Genomic DNA, 21,924 nt, shown 5'->3' on the forward strand with positions numbered 1-21,924 from the left:
TGCCTCTAGTGGATGAGAATGGACTGATCAAAATGGAGCCAGAAAAGGTACTGGAAAGGAAATTGATTCCCAGACCACAGGGGAACATCAGTATTCCTGTTGTATGTTTGCTAGTCAAATGAGCGAACAAGTCGATCAAAGCAGCAACATGGGAGGACTCAACATTTATACAAAAGTTTTTTCCCTCCTTTCAGCCTTGAGGACAAGCATTGTCCCAATTGGGGGGGGGGGGGGGGTATTCTCAGGTTCGAGACTGAATCAACTGAAGAATAGTGACACTTCTACTGTCTCCGCGTGATGCTCCTGAGGTCGCGCTCAACGTTCATCCTTGATCGTAGGGCTCACATCGCTTGATACCGGTTCGCCTGTTTATGTTCATTGTCAGCCGTTGATCGAAGATCAGACGCTACACCACCTCTCTTGCATCATTGTTCAGCATCTGGCAACGCCGACTGGTTGCCTTTGTTTTCTGTTTTAGCTTTTCATCTGCTTACGACTGTAATGGCTATAAAGCCACCATTTCTTTGCGTTTGAGACCAACTTTATATAATTGTGTAATTGGGTTGTAACCGTAATTGCCTGTGGCGTGCTACAGTGCCCTAATTTCCTACTCCTTCCGTCCCAAAATAAGTGTCTCAAGCTTAGTACAAAGTTGAGACACTTATTTTGAGACGTAGGGAGTATTTCGCAATAGAAACCCTAGTAACTCGAGCCAATTTGCACTAAAATCTTCAAAGTTTCTTCTTTCACAATATAATCTAGTCAGTAGCTAGCCATACCCTAATAGAGAGAGAGAGAGAGAGAGAGAGAGAGAGCGCGATAGAAGTAGGTGGAAAGAATAGGAAGACCAGAAAGGGATTTGCTACAGTCTTCTTCGATGCCTCACTCTACGCTTTTGACTTAAGTACTGGTTACATTCGCTAGTCCTGAACCCCACACGCAGGTGATTACTATTGTTTGAGAGAGATAGAGGCAGGTGGGATGAGCAGGAAGAACAGAAGGGCATTGAAAGAAGTGCATATTTCAACCCCAAGCTCATGCCCTAGTCTAATTTACAACCCCAAACTCCAATACCGTCTAGACTAGGGCATGAGTTCGGGGTTGAAATATGCACTTCTCTCAAGGGGCAGTCTTCTCCGATGTCTCACTCCTCTACTCAATCGGCTTAAGTACTTGTTACATTAGTGTCCTAGTTGATTAAGCAACTTCGTTAGGAAAGAGTCCAGTCAGTTTAGAGATCGTATTAGAGTTTGAATAGATTTACTGGCTTGTTTTGAACTGGACTACATGTTCTTTATTCTCCCTGAATATTCGTGGTCTTTTATGCATTTTGAGAATATTAATATTTCATCAAATTACAAATTTAAATAGAGGCATGTGATAGAGTTTGCGATTTGCTAAATTTTATGATGTGAGACTAAAAAACAGTAACAACATAGTCCCAAACAAGTTGGGGTAGGCTAGAGGTGAAACCCATAAGATCTCGCGACCAACTCATTGTTCTGGCATATGGATAGCAAGCTTCCATGCACCCCTGTCCATGGCAAGCTCTTTGGTGATATTCCAATCCTTCAGGTATCTCTTTACGGACTCCTCCCATGTCAAGTTCGATCTACCCCGACCTCTCTTGACATTATCAGCACACTTTAGCCGTCCGCTGTGCACTGGAGCTTCTGGAGGCCTGCGTTGAATATGCCCAAACCATCTCAGATGATGTTGGACAAGCTTCTCTTCAATCGGTGCTACCCCAACTCTATCTCGTATATCATCATTCCGGACTCGGTCCTTGTGTGGCCACACATCCTTCTCAACATGCGCATCTCCACCACACGTAACTGTTGAACATGTTGCCTTTTAGTCGGCCAACACTCAGTGCCATACGACATTGTGGGTCGAACCGCCGTCCTATAGAACTTGCCTTTTAGTTTTTGTGGCACTTTCTTGTCACATAGAATGCCAGAAGCTTGGTGCCACTTCATCTATCTGGCTTTGATTCGATGGTTCACATCTTCATCAATACACCCATCCTTCTGCATTATTGACCCCAAATATCAAAAGGTGTCCTTGTGAGGCACCATCTGCCCATCAAGGCTAACCTCCTCCTTGTGCCTAGTAGTACTGAAACCGCACTGCATGTACTTGGTTTTAGTTCTTCTAGGCCTAAAACCTTTCGATTCCAAGGTTTGTCTCCATAACTCTAACTTCCTATGACCCCCATCCGAGTATCGTTGACTAGCACCACATCATCCGCAAAGAGCATACACCATGGGATATCTCCTTGTATATCCCTTGTGACCTCATCTATCACCAAAGCAAAAAAGATAAGGCCTCAAAGATGACCCCTGGTGCAGTCCTATTTTAGTCGGGAAGTCATCAGTGTCGCCATCACTTGTTCGAACACTTGTCTCAACATTATTGTACATGTCCTTAATGAGGGTAATGTACTTTGCTGGGACTTTGTATTTTCTCCAAGGCCCACCTCATGACATTCCGTGGTATCTTAACATAGGCCTTCTCCAAGTCAATGAGCACCATATGCAGGTCCTTTTGCTCCATGTATCTTTCCATAAGTTGTCGTATCAAGAAAATGGCTTCCGTGGTTGACCACCTAGGCATGAAACCAAACTGATTTTTGGTCACACTTGTCATTCTTCTTAAGGGGTGCTCAATGACTCTCTCCCATAGCTTCATTGTATGGCTCATCAGGTTAATTCCACGGTAATTAGTACAACTCTGAACACCCCCTTGTTCTTGAAGATTGGTACTAATATACTCCATCTCCATCCTTCTGGCATTTGTTTGCCTGAAAAATGAGGTTGGAATGCTTAGTTAGCCATACTATCGCTATATCCCCGAGGCCTCTCCACACCTCAATGGGGATACAATCAGGGCCCATCGCCTTTCCTCCTTTCATCCCTTTTAAAGCCTCCTTGACCTCAGACTCCTGGATTCGCCGCACAAAACGCTTGCTGGTATCATCAAAGGAGTCGTCTAGTTCAATGGTAGAACTATCATTCTCCCCATTGAACAACTTATGTTGAGGGACAACACTCTCTCCAGGTATCACCTTACCGTCTAGGCACGCACGCCTATCTTCTCTTCTCGAGAGGATGAAATAAATTTGACTAGAGTGTCGATCACTACTAAAAGTCACTAGATGTGATCCTCTCTTTTTAAAGAGGGTGTTAGCTATGATCATGTCGTAGGCTAGAGCGAAGCTTAAGACATCTTCTCCTTCTTGATTCCTGATGCCATAGCCAAAGCCTCCATGCATCCCTTCAAAACCTATGTTAGATGTACCCACGTGGCCATTGAGGTCTCCTCCTATGAAGAGCTTCTCGCCAATCGTACACTTCTAACCATGTCCTCCAGGCCTCCCAGTACTCCCTCTTGGTGTTCTCATTGTGGCCTACTTGCGGGGCATACGCGCTGATAACATTGAGAACTAAGTCCCCAACTACCAGCTTGACCAGGATAATCCGGTCCCCACGTCTACCACTCCATACTTGAGGCTCTTGTTGATCAAGATGCCTACGCCATTTTTGTTTGCAACTGTCCTCGTGTACCACAGCTTGAAGGCGGTATCCTCCACCTCCTTCGCCTTCTGTCCCCTCCATTTGGTTTCTTCGACGCAAAGGATATCAACACCTCTCCGCACCGTTGCATCAACTAGCTCCCGAAGCTTCCCTGTTAGGGACCCTACGTTCCAGCTACCTAAGCACTCCTAGACTCGGCTAGCTTCCTTATCCTTCGCACTCGTCGAGTCAAATGTGAAGACCCTTGCTCATTTTCCACTACATCTGGGCGCCGATGTAGCACGGCACTAAGGATGCGACGACCCGATCCTCGCTCACTTGCCACCATATCCAGATCAAGATATGGCGCGCCATCGAGGGGATGATGGCCGGCCCTTGCCCATTCGACACAACACCCGGGTTCCGATGTGACGTGTCGCTGAGTGGGTTACGCCTCTTTTGGGTTTTATCTCCATAAGAGTGGCTGTGTTTTGACGTTGTCTCGCCAAGCCTATCACAACCCTCCTCAGTATGATGCGCAAATTAATTTTGATTAGCGACGCAGAGACACTGCTACTTTTTATCCAGGTGATTTATTCTTTGGTTTTGAAATGCAGGTAGGGGATGGAATCTGGGCTGAACTCAGGGAGAATGAAGACCATATAACACCTTGCCCCAAGGATACGAAGGATAGTAGATCAATCTGTGTTCGAGACCAGAAGAAGAATGATGATGAAGCAGCTAGTGTTGTGGGCCTTACTGAATGTACTTCAGGGGGTCAAACTGAACATCCTGGTTTGGAAAAGCAGGCTGCCACTGAGGCTAGTGGACATTATTCAGCTGCACAACATGACATAGAATCCTTGCCTGACCTGCCTCTCCTGAGCACTACATTTGACAGAAACTACAATGACGATAATATAGCATCAACATATTTGGATTTCAATTCTGCATCTAGTTTACAAAAAGTTACCAGAAGCGTGTCAGGTTTGTTTCATTATTTAACATTTCTACATTCAAACATGCCACACATGTAGGAAAAAAAAAGGTAAAGACAATACTTTCAGAGCAAATTATATATCTTTCGTTAGCCCATATACAGTGCAGCTGGATGGTGAACCTGAAGTGTTTGGCAACGAGCATGAAGAAAAGAGCAACAACTTTCTCGACTGTGACTGGGGCAATATTGGAGATTTTGATGATTTTGACTACTTGTTTAGGTAAGGTTGGAAATCAAATGAAACAATAAGTATGGATAGTTGGTACGATACTATTACCGGTTTAATAAACTTATAGCTTGATGTGGTTCTGCAGCAACACTGAAGCCTTATTTGGAAATGAGATGATTTTTAATGGCAGTGATTTCCTTGTTACGAGTTCAGATGTGGTTGACGGTACTGTACAATCAATCCCCTTTCCGGTATGTATATGTAGTACTAGGATCTTTTATTGCTAATTTTCATTTCCTCTGTAGCATTGAGCTCTTTTTTATCAATGCGACTTGATTGTTTTACAGCGTGTACCATTAAATAAGCAACCATCTTCTGATTGTGGATCTTCTTCGGTTCTGATTAATTGTATTCCCAGTAAAATAGCCAAACAAGAAATCAAGGTACATGGCTAAATGCATTGACATGCCTAGCAACCACCTCTTGGTTGCTCTTGTATATACGATAGGATTTTTGGGGGGTAGTAGATGTTACAGACAGGTATTGGGGGCAGCACTATAGCCGCAGGCCCGGACCTGCCACACAGTCCGTAACCACAATACCAACAGGCGGGCCTTAGGCAGGCACATGGCTAATCCTTGACGGCCAAGAAGTCCAAGTTTATCCCTAGGAAATATATTTCTATTAGGAAGTTCTCTTTACTTCCCAAACGGTTAGGATCTGGTTTGCTTTCCAAGTTTTGTGATCTCTCTGATCTATATAAAGAGAGGATAGTTTGTATTAGGATTATCAGTCAAGAAATAGAGAAAATTGCCCCAAACTGAAAGTTCAGAGCCTCCAGCGTCACGGCAGGGGACGAGCCCCTACATGCGCCTACGGGCGAACCTCACTATCCCCTCCGATCAGATCCCAGTTTCCACCTCCCAACTCCACGCACATAACATCTTGGTATCAAAGAGGACCTTCCTCGGCCACCCACCACGAACAGCCACCATGGGCGAACCCATCACCACCGAAAACCTAGAATCTGTGTTAACCAATCCCCCCCCCCCCCCCTTTTCTACCTGACCTCAAAGCACTACCCGAGATGCGATCTGATGTTGCAGCATTGAAGGAACAACTAGCGGCTGCTAGGGTGTCCATTGACCTTCTGGAGAAGGGAGGATCCAGCAAGGCACAGAGCAAAGATGAAGATGAGATTGACAACACAGCTGCTGCTGCTGCACTGGCTGCACCGTTTGCCTACCGGGAGGCTCCAAAGTTCCACAAGCTGGAATTCCCTACCTATAACAGGGAGGGCGACCTGTTGCCTTGGTTGAACCGTGTCGAGCGCTTCTTCAAGGGCCACCAGACGGAGGACAAGGAAAAGGTGTGGATGGCCTCCTATCACCTAACCGATGATGCTGCTGATAGAGCCAAAGGTGTCCCGATGTTTCGATGAGATGGTGGCTATCGTTTTCTGTGGGAGTCGACCTTGACGATCCGACTACGAACGTGCGAGACGTCGCGCCTTAGCAATCGCTAAACCAACTTCCGAGGGGTTATTGACCACGCCGGAGCACGATCAACCTGACCACGAGGGCCTGTTTCCTGCGAGCAAACGAAGAACAAGCAAGAAACTGAGATTGCAATCTGGATATTGCGAATATAAGATGAAAGCTTTATTGATCAAGGTGGGGTTCTGTGACGTCTTGGTCTGGTCGTTGGACACAAACGAAGTACGCGAAGTTGCAGCTATGGCGAACTTTTAATCTAAACAAAACCCAAAGTCTAAACGACGCCCTAAGGGCTGTATATATGGAGGAAGAGAGGGGAATTTCGTGGCCCTTGAGGGTGGGGTCCGAAACCAACCCTAACTCTTGTTTCCCCACACATACGGACTCTAAAAATAGCCTATACTTAAGTATTTCGAAATTACATGGGCCTGGCCCATTAATAAGGTGACGCAGCACCTAGAATAGCCTATGGACGAATATTATGAAGTGGCATCTTGTATATTTCGTCCATGGCTTCATGCACTCCTTATGGCGGCTTCTAAGTCCTGAAATCATCACTTGTAACTCCGTTCTTGATCCCCTTGCGCATGCCATCAACTTCATGCGTGTTCTTGCTCCAATGTTCATCCTTCTCCAAGCTAGGCCCTTCATTTGAAAGCAAAACAAATGTATCCAATTTAGGCAGCATCATAATCTCATGAACATTAGAATCATTACCAAGAAACGAAAGTACCTGGTAATTTAATTGGCGTGCGCGAGCTCTAGTAATTGGTCCAGTATATGTAACAGTAGGGGCTGTGGGTGTAACAATGGTATTGATGTCCTCATCAGCTGCACTATGGTACAGCCGGCTGGAGATGATGCATGGCGAACCACCATGGCCAAAGTTTGTCAAATACCCGCACCGCAGTTTTGGGCCAACGATCAGGACTAGTCGGCTGGCGGAAATTAAACACAACAACAACAACAAAACCTTTAGTCCCAAACAAGTTGGGTAGGCTGGAGGTGAAATCCATAAGATCTCGCAACCAACTCATGGCTCTGGTACATGGATAGCAAGCTTCCATGCACCCCTGTCCATAGCTAGCTCTTTGGTGATACTTCACTCCTTGAGGTCTCTCTTAACGGACTCCTCCCATGTCAAATTCGGTCTACCCCGCCCTCTCTTGACATTCTCCGCACGCTTTAGCCGCCCGCTATGCACTGGAGCTTCTGGAGGCCTGCGTTGAATATGCCCAAACCATCTCAGGCGATGTTGGACAAGCTTCTCTTCAATTGGTGCTACCCCAACTCTATCTCATATATCATCATTCCGGACTCGATCCTTCCTTGTGTGGCCACACATCCATCTCAACATTCGCATCTCCGCCACACCTAACTGTTGAACATGTCGCCTTTTAGTCGGCCAACACTCAGCTCCATACAACATTGCGGGTCGAACCGCCGTCCTGTAGAACTTGCCTTTTAGCTTTTGTGGCACTCTCTTGTCATAGAGAATGCCAGAAGCTTGGCGCCACTTCATCCATCCGGCTTTGATTCGATGGTTCACATCTTCATCAATACCCCCATCCTCCTGCAGCATTGACCCCAAATACCGAAAGGTGTCCTTCTGGGGTACCACTGGCCATCAAGGCTAACCTCCTCCTCACACCTAGTAGTACTGAAACCGCACATCATGTACTCGGTTTTAGTTCTACTAAGCCTAAACCCTTTCGATTCCAAGGTTTGTCTCCATAACTTCCTATTTACCCCCGTCCGACTATCGTTAACTAGCACCACATCATCCGTAAAAAGCATACACCATGGGATATCTCCTTGTATACCCCTTGTGACCTCATCCATCACCAATGCAAAAAGATAAGGGCTCAAAGCCGACCCCTGATGTAGTCCTATCTTAATCGGGAAGTCATCAGTGTTGACATCACTTGTTCAAACACTTGTCACTACATTATCGTACATGTCCTTGATGAGGGTAATGTACTTTGCTGGGACTTCGTGTTTCTCCAAGGCCCACCACATGACATTCCGCGGTATCTTATCATAGGCCTTCTCCAAGTCAATGAACACCATATGCAAGTCCTTCTTTTGCTCCCTCTATCTCTCCATAAGTTGTCGTACCAAGAAAATGGCTTCCATGGTCGACCTCCCAGGCATGAAACCAAACTGATTTTTGGTCACGCTCGTCATTCTTCTTAAGCGGTGCTCAATGACTCTCTCCCATAGCTTCATTGTATGGCTCATCAGCTTAATTCCATGGTAATTAGTACAACTCTGAACATCCCCTTGTTCTTGAAGATTGGTACTAATATACTCCGTCTCCATTCTTCTGGCATCTTGTTTGCCCGAAAAATGAGGTTGAAAAGCTTGGTTAGCCATACTATCGCTATGTCCCCGAGACCTTTCCACACCTTAATGGGGATACAATCAGGGCCCATCGCCTTGGCTCCTTTCATCCTTTTTAAAGCCTCCTTAACCTCAGACTCCTGGATTCGCCGCACAAAACGCATGCTGGTCTCATCAAAGGAGTCGTCCAGTTCAATGGTAGAACTCTCATTCTCCCCATTAAACAGCTTGTTGAAGTACTCCCGCCATCTATGCTTAATCTCCTCGTCCTTCACCAAGAGTTGGCCTGCTTCGTCCTTGATGCATTTGACTTGGCCAATATCCCTCGTCTTCCTCTCTCGGATCTTGGCCATCTTATAGATGTCCCTTTCGCCTTCCTTCGTGCCTAACCGTTGGTAGAGGTCCTCATATGCCCGACCCCTTGCTTCACCAACAGCTCGCTTTGTGGCCTTCTTCGCCATCTTGTACTTCTCTATGTTGTCTGCACTCCTATCCAGGTATAGGCGTCTGAAGCAATCTTTCTTCTCTTTAATCGCCTTCTGGACATCATCATTCCACCACCAGGTATCCTTATCTTCGCTTCTCCTTCCCCTGGACACTCCAAACTCCTCCAAGGCCACCTTACAAATGCAATTCGCCATCTTCATCCACACATTGTCCGCATCCCCTCCTTTCTCCCAAGGGCCCTCCTTAATGACCCTCTCCTTGAACGCCTGAGCTACCTCCCCCTTGAGCTTCCACCACTTTGTTCTAGCGACTTTGGCACGCTTATCCCGCTGGACATGAATCCGAAAGCGGAAGTCAGCAACCACCCGCTTATGCTGGGGTACAACACTCTCTCCAGGTATCACCTCACAGTCTAGGCACGCACGCCTATCTTCTCTTCTCGAGAGGATGAAATCAATTTGGCTAGAGTGTTGGCCACTACTAAAAGTCACCAGATGTGATTCTCTCTTTCTAAAGAGGGTGTTAGCTACAATCATGTTGTAGGCTAGAGCAAAGCTTAAGACATTTTCTCCTTCTTGATTCCTGATGCCATAGCCAAAGCCCCCATGCGCCCCTTCAAAACCTGTGTTGGACGTACCCACATGGCCATTGAGGTCTCCTCCTATGAAGAGCTTCTCACCAATTGGTACATTCCTAACCATGTCTTCCAGGCCTTCCCCGAACTCCCTCTTGGTGTTCTCATTGTGGCCTACTTGCGGGGCATACGCGCTGATAACATTGAGAACCAAGTCCTCACTTACCAGCTTGACCAGGATAATCCGGTCCCCACGTCTCTTGACATCTACCACTCCATACTTGAGGCTCTTGTTGATCAAGATGCCTACGCCATTTCTGTTTGTAGCCGTCCCCGTGTACCACAACTTAAAGCCGGTATCCTCCACCTCCTCCGCCTTCTGTCCTCTCCATTTGGTTTCTTGGACGCAAAGGATATCAACAGCTCTCCTCACCAAGGAAGGAGAGGTAATCTTGGAGCAAGACCGCCACAACAACATGTTGTTCAACGTGCTTCAAGAAGGCCAATTTATGTTGAAGCTTCTGGAGGTGAAGAATATGATGATGCCCTTGAAGAACCAAATCTCTACGCATATCGGAGAGCACCCAACGCTACATATGCAAGAGATACATACAAGATGAAAGCTGAGATCCCAAGTTTTAATGGAAATGTTGACATTGAAGGGTGCCTAGATTGGTTATATGAAGTGGAGACTTTCTTTGAGGTCATGGAGGTTCCGGAAGATCGTAGAGTTCCTTTGGTCGCATACAAGCTGAAAGGAGGAGCCGGTGCATGGTGGCATCGCGTTCAAGAAGAGCGCAGGCTGAGAGGAGAACCTCGTGTTAGAACTTGGCAACAAATGAAAGGCCTCTTGAAAGGGAGATTTTTGCCCGTTGATTATGACCAGATCCTATTTATCCAATTTCAAAATTGTGCTCAAGGAAATAGGACTGTTTCAGATTACACGGAGGAGTTTCTAAGGCTACAAGTGAGGTGCAACCTTGCTGAAACTGAAGAGCAACAAGTTGCAAGGTACATCAATGGTCTCAATGATGCTATTCAAGATCGATTGATGATGCAACAAATCTGGTCCGTTGATCAAGCACAAGCTCTAGCCTTAAAGGCCGAGAGGTTTGTGAGGATGAGAAAGACAACTAAGGCTCCATATCCTCATACCGAAGGCTCATCTAGGAACCAACCTAATAGAGTGGAAGAAAAGACCACTCCACCAAAGACAAAACAGCCCATCCCGAAGCAAATTAGAGGCAAGGGTAAGGCAAATGAAGGCCCAAAGTGCTATAAATGTGGTAAAGAGGGACACATATCCAACGGTTGCCCACTAAGGAAATTTGTTAATTGCCCACTAAGGAAATTTGTTAACACGACTATCCATGATGGTGAAAGCGATGAGGAAGAATACGAATCTGAAGATGTAGACGGACAAGAGGTTTGTCAAGAAGAAGGTGAAGAGGTGGTATGTGTGATCCAGCGTGTCCTATGTTCCACACCACAACTCGATGACACACAACGGAAGAAAATATTTGAGAGCAAATGCACGATGAATGGCAAGGTATGCAAACTAGTGATTGATAGTTGCAGCTGCGAGAATCTTATCTCCTAGAAGTTGGTGGACCATTTAAAGCTTGAAACCCATGATCATCCAAATCCCTACACTATTGGATGGATCAAGAAAGGAGTGAATATGAGGATCACCAAACAATGCAACCTGCCACTTTCTTTGGGTAAGCATTATCGCTCAAATGTGTTGTGTGATGTGGTTGACATGGATGCCAGCCATGTTCTTCTTGGGAGGCCTTGGCAATTTGATGTGGATACTACACACAGGGGCAAGGAAAATTCTTACTCTTTCATTTGGAACAAGAGAAAGATCATTATCCTACCAAACAAAACCGAAGGTAATACCTCTAAGGAGGAGGGGAAAACTATGTTAACTATCTCCCATACCTCTCATGAGTTTATGGAAGACTTGGAGGCAGATTTGTGTGCTGCACTTGTTGTAAAGGGAGAAGAGCACCTGACTGTTGAAATTCCAGCAAAGGTACGTGGTTTATTGGTAGAATTTCAGAACATACTTGGGGAGCCACATGGCTTGCCACCGATGAGAGGAATTCAACATAGAATTGACTTAATTCCGGGAGCAAGTCTTCCTAGTCTTCCACACTATCGAATGAGCCCAAAGGAGCATGATATATTGAAGGAGAAAGTGGAGGAATTGCTGCAAAAGGGGCACATTCGAGAAAGTACTAGCCCATGTGCTGTACCAGCCCTGCTCGCGCCTAAGAAAGATGGATCTTGGCGCATGTGTACGGACAGTAGAGCCGTTAACAAGATCACTGTAAGGTATAGATTCCTTATTCCCCGTCTGGATGATATGTTGGATCAGCTTAGTGGAGCAAGAGTGTTCACAAAACTAGATTTGAGAAGTGGATATCATCAAATCCGTATAAGACCCGGGGATGAATGGAAAACCGCCTTCAAGACAAAGGAAGGGTTGTTTGAATGGCTAGTCATGCCATTTGGACTCGCAAATGCACCAAGTACCTTTATGCACTTAAGGAATCAAGTCCTTAGACCCTTCTTATCCCACTTTGTTGTGGTCTATTTCGATGACATCTTGATCTATAGCAGGGATGAGGATGAACACTTTGATCACATTCGGAAGGTGCTAGAAGTACTAAGGGAAAATGAGCTCTACGTCAACTTGAAGAAATGTGTTTTCCTGCAAACACAACTTCTTTTCCTAGGATTCGTCATAACATGTGACGACATTCGTGTTGATGATTCTAAGGTTGAAGCAATCCGAGAATGGCCAACTCCTAAGACCATTTCTGAGGTAAGAAGCTTTCATGGCCTTGCAACTTTCTATAGGCGATTTGTGAAGAATTTCAGCACTATCATGGCACCAATTACCGAGTGTTTGAAGAAAGGAAAGTTCCAATGGACAGAAGTAGCTGAAGCTAGTTTCAATGAGATTAAACAAAAGCTATCACAAGCTCCTGTCTTGGTACTACCTGATTTCAACAAGACTTTTGAGTTGGAGTGTGATGCAAGTGGAGTAGGCATTGGAGCTGTCCTATCTCAAGAAAGGAAGCACATTGCTTTTTTTAGTGAGAAGTTAAGTGAAGCTAGACAGAAATGGAGTACCTATCAGCAAGAATTATACGCCGTTTTCAGAGCGTTGAAAACTTGGGAAGTCTATTTGCTGCCTAAAGAGTTCATTGTTTATAGCGACCATCAATCCTTGAAGCATTTTAGAAATCAAAAGCATGTTGACCGCATGCTAGCAAGATGGGCAGCATATCTGGAGAGGTTTAACTATCTCATCATGCATAAATCTGGAATAACTAACAGAGTGGCCGATGCTTTGAGTCGTCGTGCATGCCTCTTGACTTCTTTTGAAGCTGAACTTCCAGGCATGGATCAAATAAAGGAGTTGTATGAGGGTGACGAAGACTTTGGCCATGTTTGGGTAAAGCACGCAAGGGGCCAACCATTAGGTGATGACTATTTGATGCAAGATGGATATCTCTTCAAAAATGATCGTTTGTGCATTCCAAGAAGTTCTCTACGTGACAAGCTGGTTAGAGAGCTCCATTCAAGTGATCTTAGTGGCCATGTTGGACGGGACAAGATTGTCGCTAGCCTGGAAGCTCGCTACTTTTGGCCACAACTAAAGAGAGATGCTGGAAAGTTTGTTCAGCGATGCCCTATATGTCAAACCTACAAAGGCCAAGTCCAGAACACAGGGTTATACATGCCTTTGCCTGTTCCTGTCGCTCCATGGGAGGACATCTCTATGGACTTCGTCTTGGGCTTGCCAAGAACAAGACGAGGGAGTGATGCTATGTTTGTGGTCGTGGACATATTCTCTAAGATGGCTCATTTCATTCCATGCAGCAAGACAACGGATGCTCATCATGTGGCAAACCTATTCTTTCGAGAAGTGGTCAGACTTCATGGAGTTCCAAGATGGACAAACGGAAGTGGTGAACAAGTTTTTGGGTAAACTGATCCGTTGCATTTGTGGAGAAAGAAAGGGGCAATGGGATTTGGCTTTATCTCTTGCAGAGTTCTCCTACAATAACTCCAAGCATAGATCCACAGGAAGGAGCCCTTTTTCCATTGTCTACACTAAAGTTCCAACACATGTGGTGGACCTGGTGAAGCTGCCATCAAGGGGAAACTCAAAATCAGCATTGTCCTTTGCTGATAATTACACCGAGTTATTTGAAGAGATTCGCGGCGCTTTGGAAGCACAAAATCAGAAATATAAACAACTTGCTGATTGCAAAAAGAGGCCAAAATCATTCCAAGTCGGTGATAAGGTGATGGTCTACCTCCGAAAAGAGAGGCTGCCTTTAGGTGTTAAAAGGGAAACTTAGGCAGCGAAGGTATGGGCCCTTCTCTATCGTGAGGAAGATAAATGATAATGCTTATGTGATAGATCTTCCAAGTGACATGGGTATCTCCAACACTTTCAATGTTGCGGACTTGACTCTCTACCATCCAGAAGAAACGCTCTATGAAGATAACTCGAGGGCGAGTTCCAAACAACCAGGGGAGAATGATGAGGAACACTAGATGAGAAGAAAGAAAACACATGCCAGATCTGTTTGGCTACTTCTAGATGCTTCCACTCTAGTGTAGTATTTCTTTTCTTTTCTTTTCTATCCTACCTACTGTTTTCTAGAGTCTTCTAGTTGTGAGTAGCTATGAGTAGAATGGTGAAACTTACATAATGTTTTCTAGAGTATTCCAGCTATAAGTAGAAGTATGTGAAGGCTTCCCAAAGCCTTATAAATAGAGGTCCTCACCTCCACTTTGTACCCAGACTATGTACCCCTACCTATAATAGAACTTGTTGTTCTTATCTAAGATCTTGGAGTAGATCTTGTGCCCTAGGAGTTCTGGATTGAACTCTTGCTGCCCTATCAGCCTACATTCGCCTCTAGAGCGATATCTAGCGCAGCACGTTGAAGCTGTTCCTTCAACACTTGTGCTGTACACATTGTAGCAGCAAGGTGGAGTTGCTCCTTCACAACCTTTGTGCTGCTTCACCGAAGCCCATGCCGCTTACGAATTTTAGAAGGAAAAAGAAAAACGAAACGTTTTTTTTCTATCGTACGTTTATTTACCACTTACGGGTGGCGTTGGTGGGTAATTCTTGACAACTTTGAGGGTAATTTCGATGACGGTGAGCGGGCAGAAGCAATAACCGCTTTATTATTAGCCGCTTTATTATTAAATAGGGAAAGATATAATTACCTGGTTAATGCTAACATTGATATTAGGCATGCTTTTAATTAGTGGAGGGTGTTAAACATGTTTAATGCTAAAAATGTTTAACGCAAAACACAAGAGCAGCGTAGACCGTTGGATAGATGCGGTTGAACAGGTGAGATTTGTCGGTTCTCTGCAACTCGCTCTTTTTATATTGGTATAGATATTGAAGGTGGTAGCTAGCCATGTGATGCATATGCTCATCTTTATGAATGAATTCATCACCATCTTTCATGATGATCTGGAATATTGTTTTCTTCACATGGTTGCTATCCTTTGTAAACATATAAATTAACACATAGTATAAGAGTGTCAATTGTCCAGTATAGTGATTTTTAAACACGTATTCACTTCATAGTTATCATTTACTTTTCACTTGCAATTTAGAGATCTTTTGAACTGGCCTGAATGGAGCTGATGGTCATATCCTGATAAATTTGGCTATACCAATCTGATATCTGTTATCCAGCCTAAGGCTCCAATAGTTGATGTTCACCAGAAAAGTAACAACAACAACAACAAAGCCTTTAGTCCCAAACAAGTTGGGGTAGGCTAGAGGTGAAACTCATAAGATCTCGCGACCAACTCATGGCTCTGGCACATGGATAGCAAGTTTCCACACACCTCTGAACAAAAGATGCTACTTGTAATGTATGCTGTTTTTCTATACATGTATTCAGTTGATCCTCTCTGGATTCATCCTGTATGACATTTCCCCCCCTCCTATTGGGAACTGTCTTCACTACTATAATTGCCGTTTTGATAGCCTAGAATTTATATGTAGTTTAAAATTGGTCAAAACAATAGGTACTTGGTTACATCTTGTTTCAGTGAGTGACCTGGCTTGTTACAACCCAGTATAAATGTGACACTTTTGTAGGGAGATGTAGAGAAGAGACCAATGAAATCACAAAGAAAACCAGATGAAGGAAGCAAAAGTAAAACATCCAACAATACAAGTGGTTTCTCCCAGAAGCAAGGACACCAGCAACCAGACAGTTTGCATTCATTGTCCGAACCTCCTGTCCAGCATTTTCAGACTCGTCAATATGCACTACTCCACGATAGCAAGAATATGGAGCTATTTCAAGATGCTATTCAGCTTGTATTCCCTGGCTATGGATATCCTGCATATCTGTGTCCTACCATTCCGGCGGTGTCAAATATTCAGGCTGAAGGCCATCAGACAAACCCAAAGGCTGCATGTTACCAAACTTCAGTAGATCCTCTGAAGCAATCAAGTTCCACAGAAAAGCCACAAGATATGCCATCAAGGGCACTGATGATGACACCCCAGGAAAAGATTGAAAAGCTTAGGCTCCGGCAACAACAACATGCCCTGAGAGCTATTCAACAACAGCAGCAGCAATTTCGTCAAGAGGGTTCGGGCAGGGACACTTTGGTACCTCGAGCATACTCCCGAAGGAAGAAGAACTCAGATTCATTAGGGAGTTCAGGTATCATAGACGAAAATGCACCAGAGCAGACTTCAGCTTGTCGTAAAGAGATTCATAAGAATTCTGGAATTCCTGATGATCCCTTTATAGAGGAAAAAATATATTATGAGCTTAAAGATGCCCTTGGGAAGGTCATTTCTTTATTCTTTCTGTAAAACGTTATTGATGTTCATGTGTTGAGTGAAACACTTTTCAGTTGCAGGATTTGGTCTTATGAAAATGAAATTGACTAAATATTTTATTCCTTGTGCAGCTGGATGCCAGAACTCGACTCTGCATTCGAGACAGTCTGCTTCGATTGGCTCATAGTTCCTCACAGAGACAAATTGCTGGTGACAGAACTAGCAGTAACAAGACTAAAAGAGATGAAGATGAAGTTTCAGAAAATGACGCATCCAACAGGAGAAAAAGGTATATTGCTTAATGCCAAAGTGGGTTAGTACTCCCTCCATTCCAGGAAAAGAGTGTATATAACCCCACAACTATCACATTTTGGACAGATAACCCCCTCACGTCCAAAACCGGGATCTTAATTGCCTCAACTATCCAAAACCAGGCAAATCACCCCCTTCAAACTGTTTTGGCAGGTGGTTTTACCCACATGGCACGCTGACCAGATTTTTTTGTTTGACTTACACTGCCATCTCATCTCATGACTCACATGTCAGTGTAATCAATTGTTTCTTTAGAAAACCTGTTTTTCTTTCCTCAAGACACATCAATGGAGCTGCACATGTCCGCATCTCCGGCGACTCCGTCGTGTGCTCCCCTGACGAGGCCGTGGCGCATGCCGGTGAGGAAAACTAGCAGCAGGGTACTCGATCGTCCATCTCCTCAAGAGTCAAGACACGCGTTTAGCAGATACGGCCCCTAGTCCCTGACTCCAGGGAGCTTGCCATCCCGCCGCTACACAATCCGAGTAGGCCAGCGTGGGTGTCCACCTGATACTGCCGTCAGCGTATTCCTATTACGCACACCTCCACACAGCGCTATGGCGGAAGTGTTGTGCTGCCGCCTTCCCCATAGTCAGCATGCATGGTGGCCCCGATGTCCGTGGGAATGCCGAGGGCCGAGGTGCATGACCGCTTGCTGCGCGCGTCGGGATGACAAGTGTCGGCGACTTTGGGCGCTGCTAAATCCTACTCCCTCTGTGAACTAATATAAGAGTGTTTAGATTACTATATTAGTGATCTAAATGCTCTTATATTAGTTTACAGAGGGAGTATCAAGCAGGCCGCAAGTGTCGGGATGACAATACCCACACAATTGTCATGAAGTTTTCTGCAAAGAAGAAGCGGCAGGGTCCCCAACGCGCTGCTCGTCCGGAGATGCTAAATCCTATCAAGCAGGCCGCAAGTGTCGGGATGACAATACCCACACAATTGTCATGAAGTTTTCTGCAAAGAAGAAGCGGCAGGGTCCCCAACGCGCTGCTCGTCCGGAGATGTTGTGGCGATGGCGACACGCTGCAACACCACCTCTGCGTCGCCCTGCGCAGGTACTGTGGGGGCGTTCGAGCGGGCACCTCTGAAGACTCTTGTGCCGTGGAGCAGTGACTATCCTACTCCCTCGGCCATGGCATTCAAGAACTCCACCTCCGAACGAGCACATGCCATGATAACATGATCTGCACGTCTCTCGTCCTGCTCCTTCTCACGTCCATCTCATGTCCCTGGAGACGCAGGCCATGAGCAACATCATCACTTTTTTCTCTGGCTCCATACAACGGCCGAACTGATGCACGTGGCCTGTGACCGGACAACAGACATCATGGGGAAACGAGCTCCTAATGTTGTTCTGCAACACGAAGCCTCCCATGGGATGGACGCAGGTGGAGCCCGAAAACAATGGCTCGTGCGGGATGGAGTGACGCGTCCTGCTGTGGATAGTTTCCGCTGCTGTCACAACGGTCGGCAGCCTCAATCGCGCCTCCGTGCCTGGACATGGCGCCCCCTCCTTCGATTCACTACGCCTCCGGCAAGCTCTCAACACGCTCCCAGCTCAGCGCATGGCCTCACCCAGTGCAGCAGACCTTTTCCATGTCTCCTCGCTGCCACGTTTGCAGAACCACCATCAAAAACCACTTACCAGGGCATGAGGGGATGATTTGCCTGGTTTTGGATAGTTGAGGGGATTAAAATCCCGGTTTTGGAAGTGAGGGGGTGAATAAGGTGCACACACATTTCAAGAATCAAGTTTGACCATCAGTTTAACCAACAAAATGTGGGTTATGTGCGCCAACATTTTTATTTTCATTAGTATAATTTTGAAGTCACATAACTTATAGTGTTGGTCTAGTTGATGGTCAAAGTTAAATCTTGAAATGTGTGCTGGTATGTAGGGGCTATTGGTGACTCCACTGTGATTCTAGATCTAACATCTAGCTCAAGCAGACTTGCCCTGACAGATTGTATAGCTAGGCATGTATATATGCCCTGATAGATTGTATAGCTAGGCAGACTTGCTGTACTGTCTTTATAAAATTGGGGTCCTATTTATTATTTTATGTAGTTCATACACAATATGTGTTATTCTGCTGAAGAAAAAGGGGAAAGAAAATAAAATAAAAGAAGGGCAAAGAAGGCTCGAAACATGCCATGATAGTTGTTGCTTCAATTAAGTTCAACTTCAACTATAATGATTTTAGTTTTGTTTGAAATACCAAATTTGACCAACATATCAGAATTGCTTAGCTTGAAAAAATGCAAAGAAAAGAAGACTTGTATATCAATGCCCAAAAATATCAAAATTGTTGGGGTTTGTGTAAAAAAAGAAATTAAACTAGTTAAATAGGAAATCTTATCATGTTTCTTGAAGTAACATATATTTTGTAAAAGATATACATTTCATTGGTTCTTACTTAGCTCTAGGAAATCCTTGGTTACAAGTGTTCCTTTGGCATGGACATTTTGATGATAGGGACACTTTGGTGTGCTTGAGGCAACAGGCAAATATTCCCCTGAAATTTGGAAGCTCTAGGTTTTTTTTTTTCAAGAAAACGCAAAGACTTTGCGTTTCTTTTCATTGAAAAGTGGGGAACAGGTTACACGCCTCCTAGGAGGTGGTTGGCAGTTTATTTTACAATGATCTTAGTGGACATCCCAGGTGCTAGGGGTCACCAATCGGAGGCTTGAAGCCCCGGCCCGAACCCATAAGGCAGCCTCTGCTTTAATTCTCTCTGTTAGCAGGTGCACTGATGGTTGATCCCCTTCGAATACACATCCGTTTCGTTGTTTCCAGATCATCCATCCCGTCAAGAGCGTTGCAGATGCCAGTCCCTTGCGGAGTGGCTTGGGGGTTAGTGCCTTGGCAGCAAGCCACCATTCGGAGATGGAAGCTTTTGCAATGAAAACAACATATAAAACTCTGGACAATTTCGAAATCAGGCCAAGCGTCTTAATACATATGCAAAAAAATTCATTATTGGCCCACCATTGAGTGGAGTGAAATCCAACAAAAAAATCAGTAACTAAAAGAATAAAAAAAGCTTTTATTGAGTCATTTAAATTATAGAAGAATTCCTGAACCCAAGAATTCAAAATGACAAGTTCCTCTTGACCCAGAAAAAAAGACCCGGTCAGGTGGTCTGCACGTCATCCTTAGCCAGGCAAGGGTGTCGTGCCATACCTGCCTCGAGAAGGGGCATGTGACAAGAAGGTGTTGCATCGTCTCTGGTTCCTGGTCACAAAGGACGCAGCAGGGGTGGTGCTGCAGGCCACGGCGTTGTAGTCTTTCGGCAGTCCAGCATCTGTCCAGGTTGGCTAGCCAATGAAAAAACTTCACTTTTGGCGGAGCCCAGGTCTTCCAGATCAGTGTCAAGGCGCTGCAGCTGGTTGATCCCTGGAAAGTGGCAAGGTAGCATGATTGGGCAGTGTACCTCCCGCTCGCGCTCCATCTCCAGACAAGCTGGTCCTGCTCTTCCGAGAGGGTAGTGTGTTGGATCGCATGCCATAGAAGGAGATGTTGGCCAATCTCATGAACGCCCAGGTTGCCATGGATATCACGAGCCCAAACATGGTCGTGCAGCCCGTCGGCAACGCAACGGATCTTTCGGCGTCGCTTGGGGATGCAGGCGTAAAGGTGGTATTTACTGGTGTAGTTGGAACATGCATCGTTGTTGGCTGATACAAGAAGATTCAGAAAAGGGACTGCCACGTAAATAAATACAACCATGTCCACATGTAAGATGCTCTGGAATTCCTTCATAACCCTAGCAAGTAATTGAAAGGATCTGAACTTCACATGCTCCTAGGTCAAGCCTAAGGTCATGTCGTGTGTGTCTTCTTTTGTGGCATGTAAACAGCAAGCTGCCTTTTGTGCATTTTTTGTACTTCCTCTGTCCCATAATATAAGAGCGTTTTTAACACTACACTATTGTCAAAAACGCTCTTATATTATGGGACGGAGGGAGTAGTTAATAGTACTTTTTTCTGCGAATATTCACAATGGCTCATCCTTGTATCTGGATATCAGATCTCTGGTGAAGGAAGCAGAAACAGACACCAATCCAGTTGATCGAATTGTAGCCCATTTGCTGTTTCATAGACCATGTTCGACGGTTGCAACACTTGCAAAGGAAGAAATCGCATCCTCGACTCTGATGTCACTTGAAGCTGGTGAATATGTTATTATCTATATCTCTAGACTACCAGCATGAGATCTACGTGTAGAACAAACAAACATGATGGCTTGAATATTGCAATATTTTGCAGATTCCAAGATGCCTGGGGCCATGCCTGGGCGACCATCAGGAGATCAACAGACTGCGCAGGAAATGGCAATTCAGCCTTCAGTGTAACGGATGTGTATTCAGAGTTTACTCAAATGATAGTAAAATAGGAATTCTGTATTTGCATTTTGATACGCCCATTTCCCCTGGATGGTTGGTTTTTCTCCATAGAGTACGCAGATGGAGACCAACGTGACATCCGAATGGTACCCTACTTCTATAGACAGCGGCCGCAGCGTCCCGCAGGTCTTTGTATTGTATTTTATAGCACGTTTGCCGTTTTCAGGCTTTTTGACCCCTTTGCATCAGATCCAGCAAGAATTGCATGCACTAGACCAATGTGGACTTGTCGACATGAGAGTGAGACTGGAATCGTGTATAGAGCTCTAAGACAGCTGCTCTGTACTTATTTTTGGGGGTAAAATACGCCCGCGCTAAAGTTCACTTATGTCATTGTATTTTCGAAGGTGCAAGTTACGGTCATTTTGGTCGATGAACTTATTTCGTACTCTCTGTAAACAAATATAAGATGTTTTTCAAATCTGTATGTGAAACAAAAACGTCTTATATATGTGCATAGAGGCAGTGCCAATTTGGCTGTATTAATTGAGGCGGCATGCATCCACTGGATTTGATCACTCACGTACCAATCGGGCTGAATTTTGTTGAAGTTATATTTTTTTTTCAGTTTTCCTTTTTTATGTAATGAAATTAATGTCCGGGTTGGTAAGTTTTTTTGAAGCCCAAGCTGTAGAACAATCATTCTATGGTATTTTAATACTTTTTATTAATATAAATATTTACGAAGTTTTACAAGACAAAACAAAAAAGAGAAAACAAAGCCATTGGCTCAACCTATTCCAGCCCTAGGAAACTCTAATGAAAAGAGTTGCTAACTAGGCAAGACAATCAAA

At 44.9% G+C, this 21,924-nt stretch overlaps 2 protein-coding genes across 5 annotated transcripts in view; one reads left to right on the top strand and one right to left on the bottom strand.

The window, feature by feature from the left end:
* Window positions 1–21,318, top strand: part of LOC125543952 (uncharacterized) — a 36,220-nt gene extending 14,902 nt beyond the window's left edge. Inside the window, exons 2-9 of one of the 4 annotated variants that reach the window (XM_087546955.1) lie at window positions 4,133–4,502; window positions 4,618–4,735; window positions 4,812–4,935; window positions 5,032–5,127; window positions 15,705–16,412; window positions 16,535–16,692; window positions 20,755–20,897; window positions 20,994–21,318. In XM_087546955.1, coding sequence (XP_087403081.1) covers window positions 4,133–4,502; window positions 4,618–4,735; window positions 4,812–4,935; window positions 5,032–5,127; window positions 15,705–16,412; window positions 16,535–16,692; window positions 20,755–20,897; window positions 20,994–21,079 — 1,803 coding nt within the window. In that variant the 3' untranslated portion in view covers window positions 21,080–21,318. The remainder of the gene's footprint in view (window positions 1–4,132; window positions 4,503–4,617; window positions 4,736–4,811; window positions 4,936–5,031; window positions 5,128–15,704; window positions 16,413–16,534; window positions 16,693–20,754; window positions 20,898–20,993) is intronic. The other 3 variants (XM_048707462.2, XM_087546956.1, XM_048707463.2) reach the window with 3 other exon arrangements.
* Window positions 19,115–20,454, bottom strand: LOC147979485 (uncharacterized). The gene is made up of 2 exons (XM_087545754.1): window positions 19,854–20,454; window positions 19,115–19,621 (listed from the first exon to the last, which is right to left on the bottom strand). Exons 1-2 carry the CDS (start codon window positions 20,452–20,454, stop codon window positions 19,371–19,373), a joined length of 852 nt encoding a protein of 283 aa, XP_087401880.1. The 3' UTR covers window positions 19,115–19,370.
* Window positions 21,319–21,924: the final 606 nt, after the last annotated feature.

This window comes from Triticum urartu, chromosome 3A, assembly GCF_056163025.1.
Source record: "Triticum urartu cultivar PI428250 chromosome 3A, HENAU_Tu73, whole genome shotgun sequence".
NCBI classification, from domain to species: domain Eukaryota; kingdom Viridiplantae; phylum Streptophyta; class Magnoliopsida; order Poales; family Poaceae; genus Triticum; species Triticum urartu.

Coding starts and splice junctions, on each gene's coding strand:
- LOC147979485 (XM_087545754.1), bottom strand. CDS start 20,454: ATGGTTGTATTTATTTACGTGGCAGTCCCTTTTCTGAATCTTCTTGTA. Junction 19,622..19,853: donor GTGCAGACCACCTGACCGGG/TCTTTTTTTCTG, acceptor TTTTCATTGCAA/AAGCTTCCATCTCCGAATGG.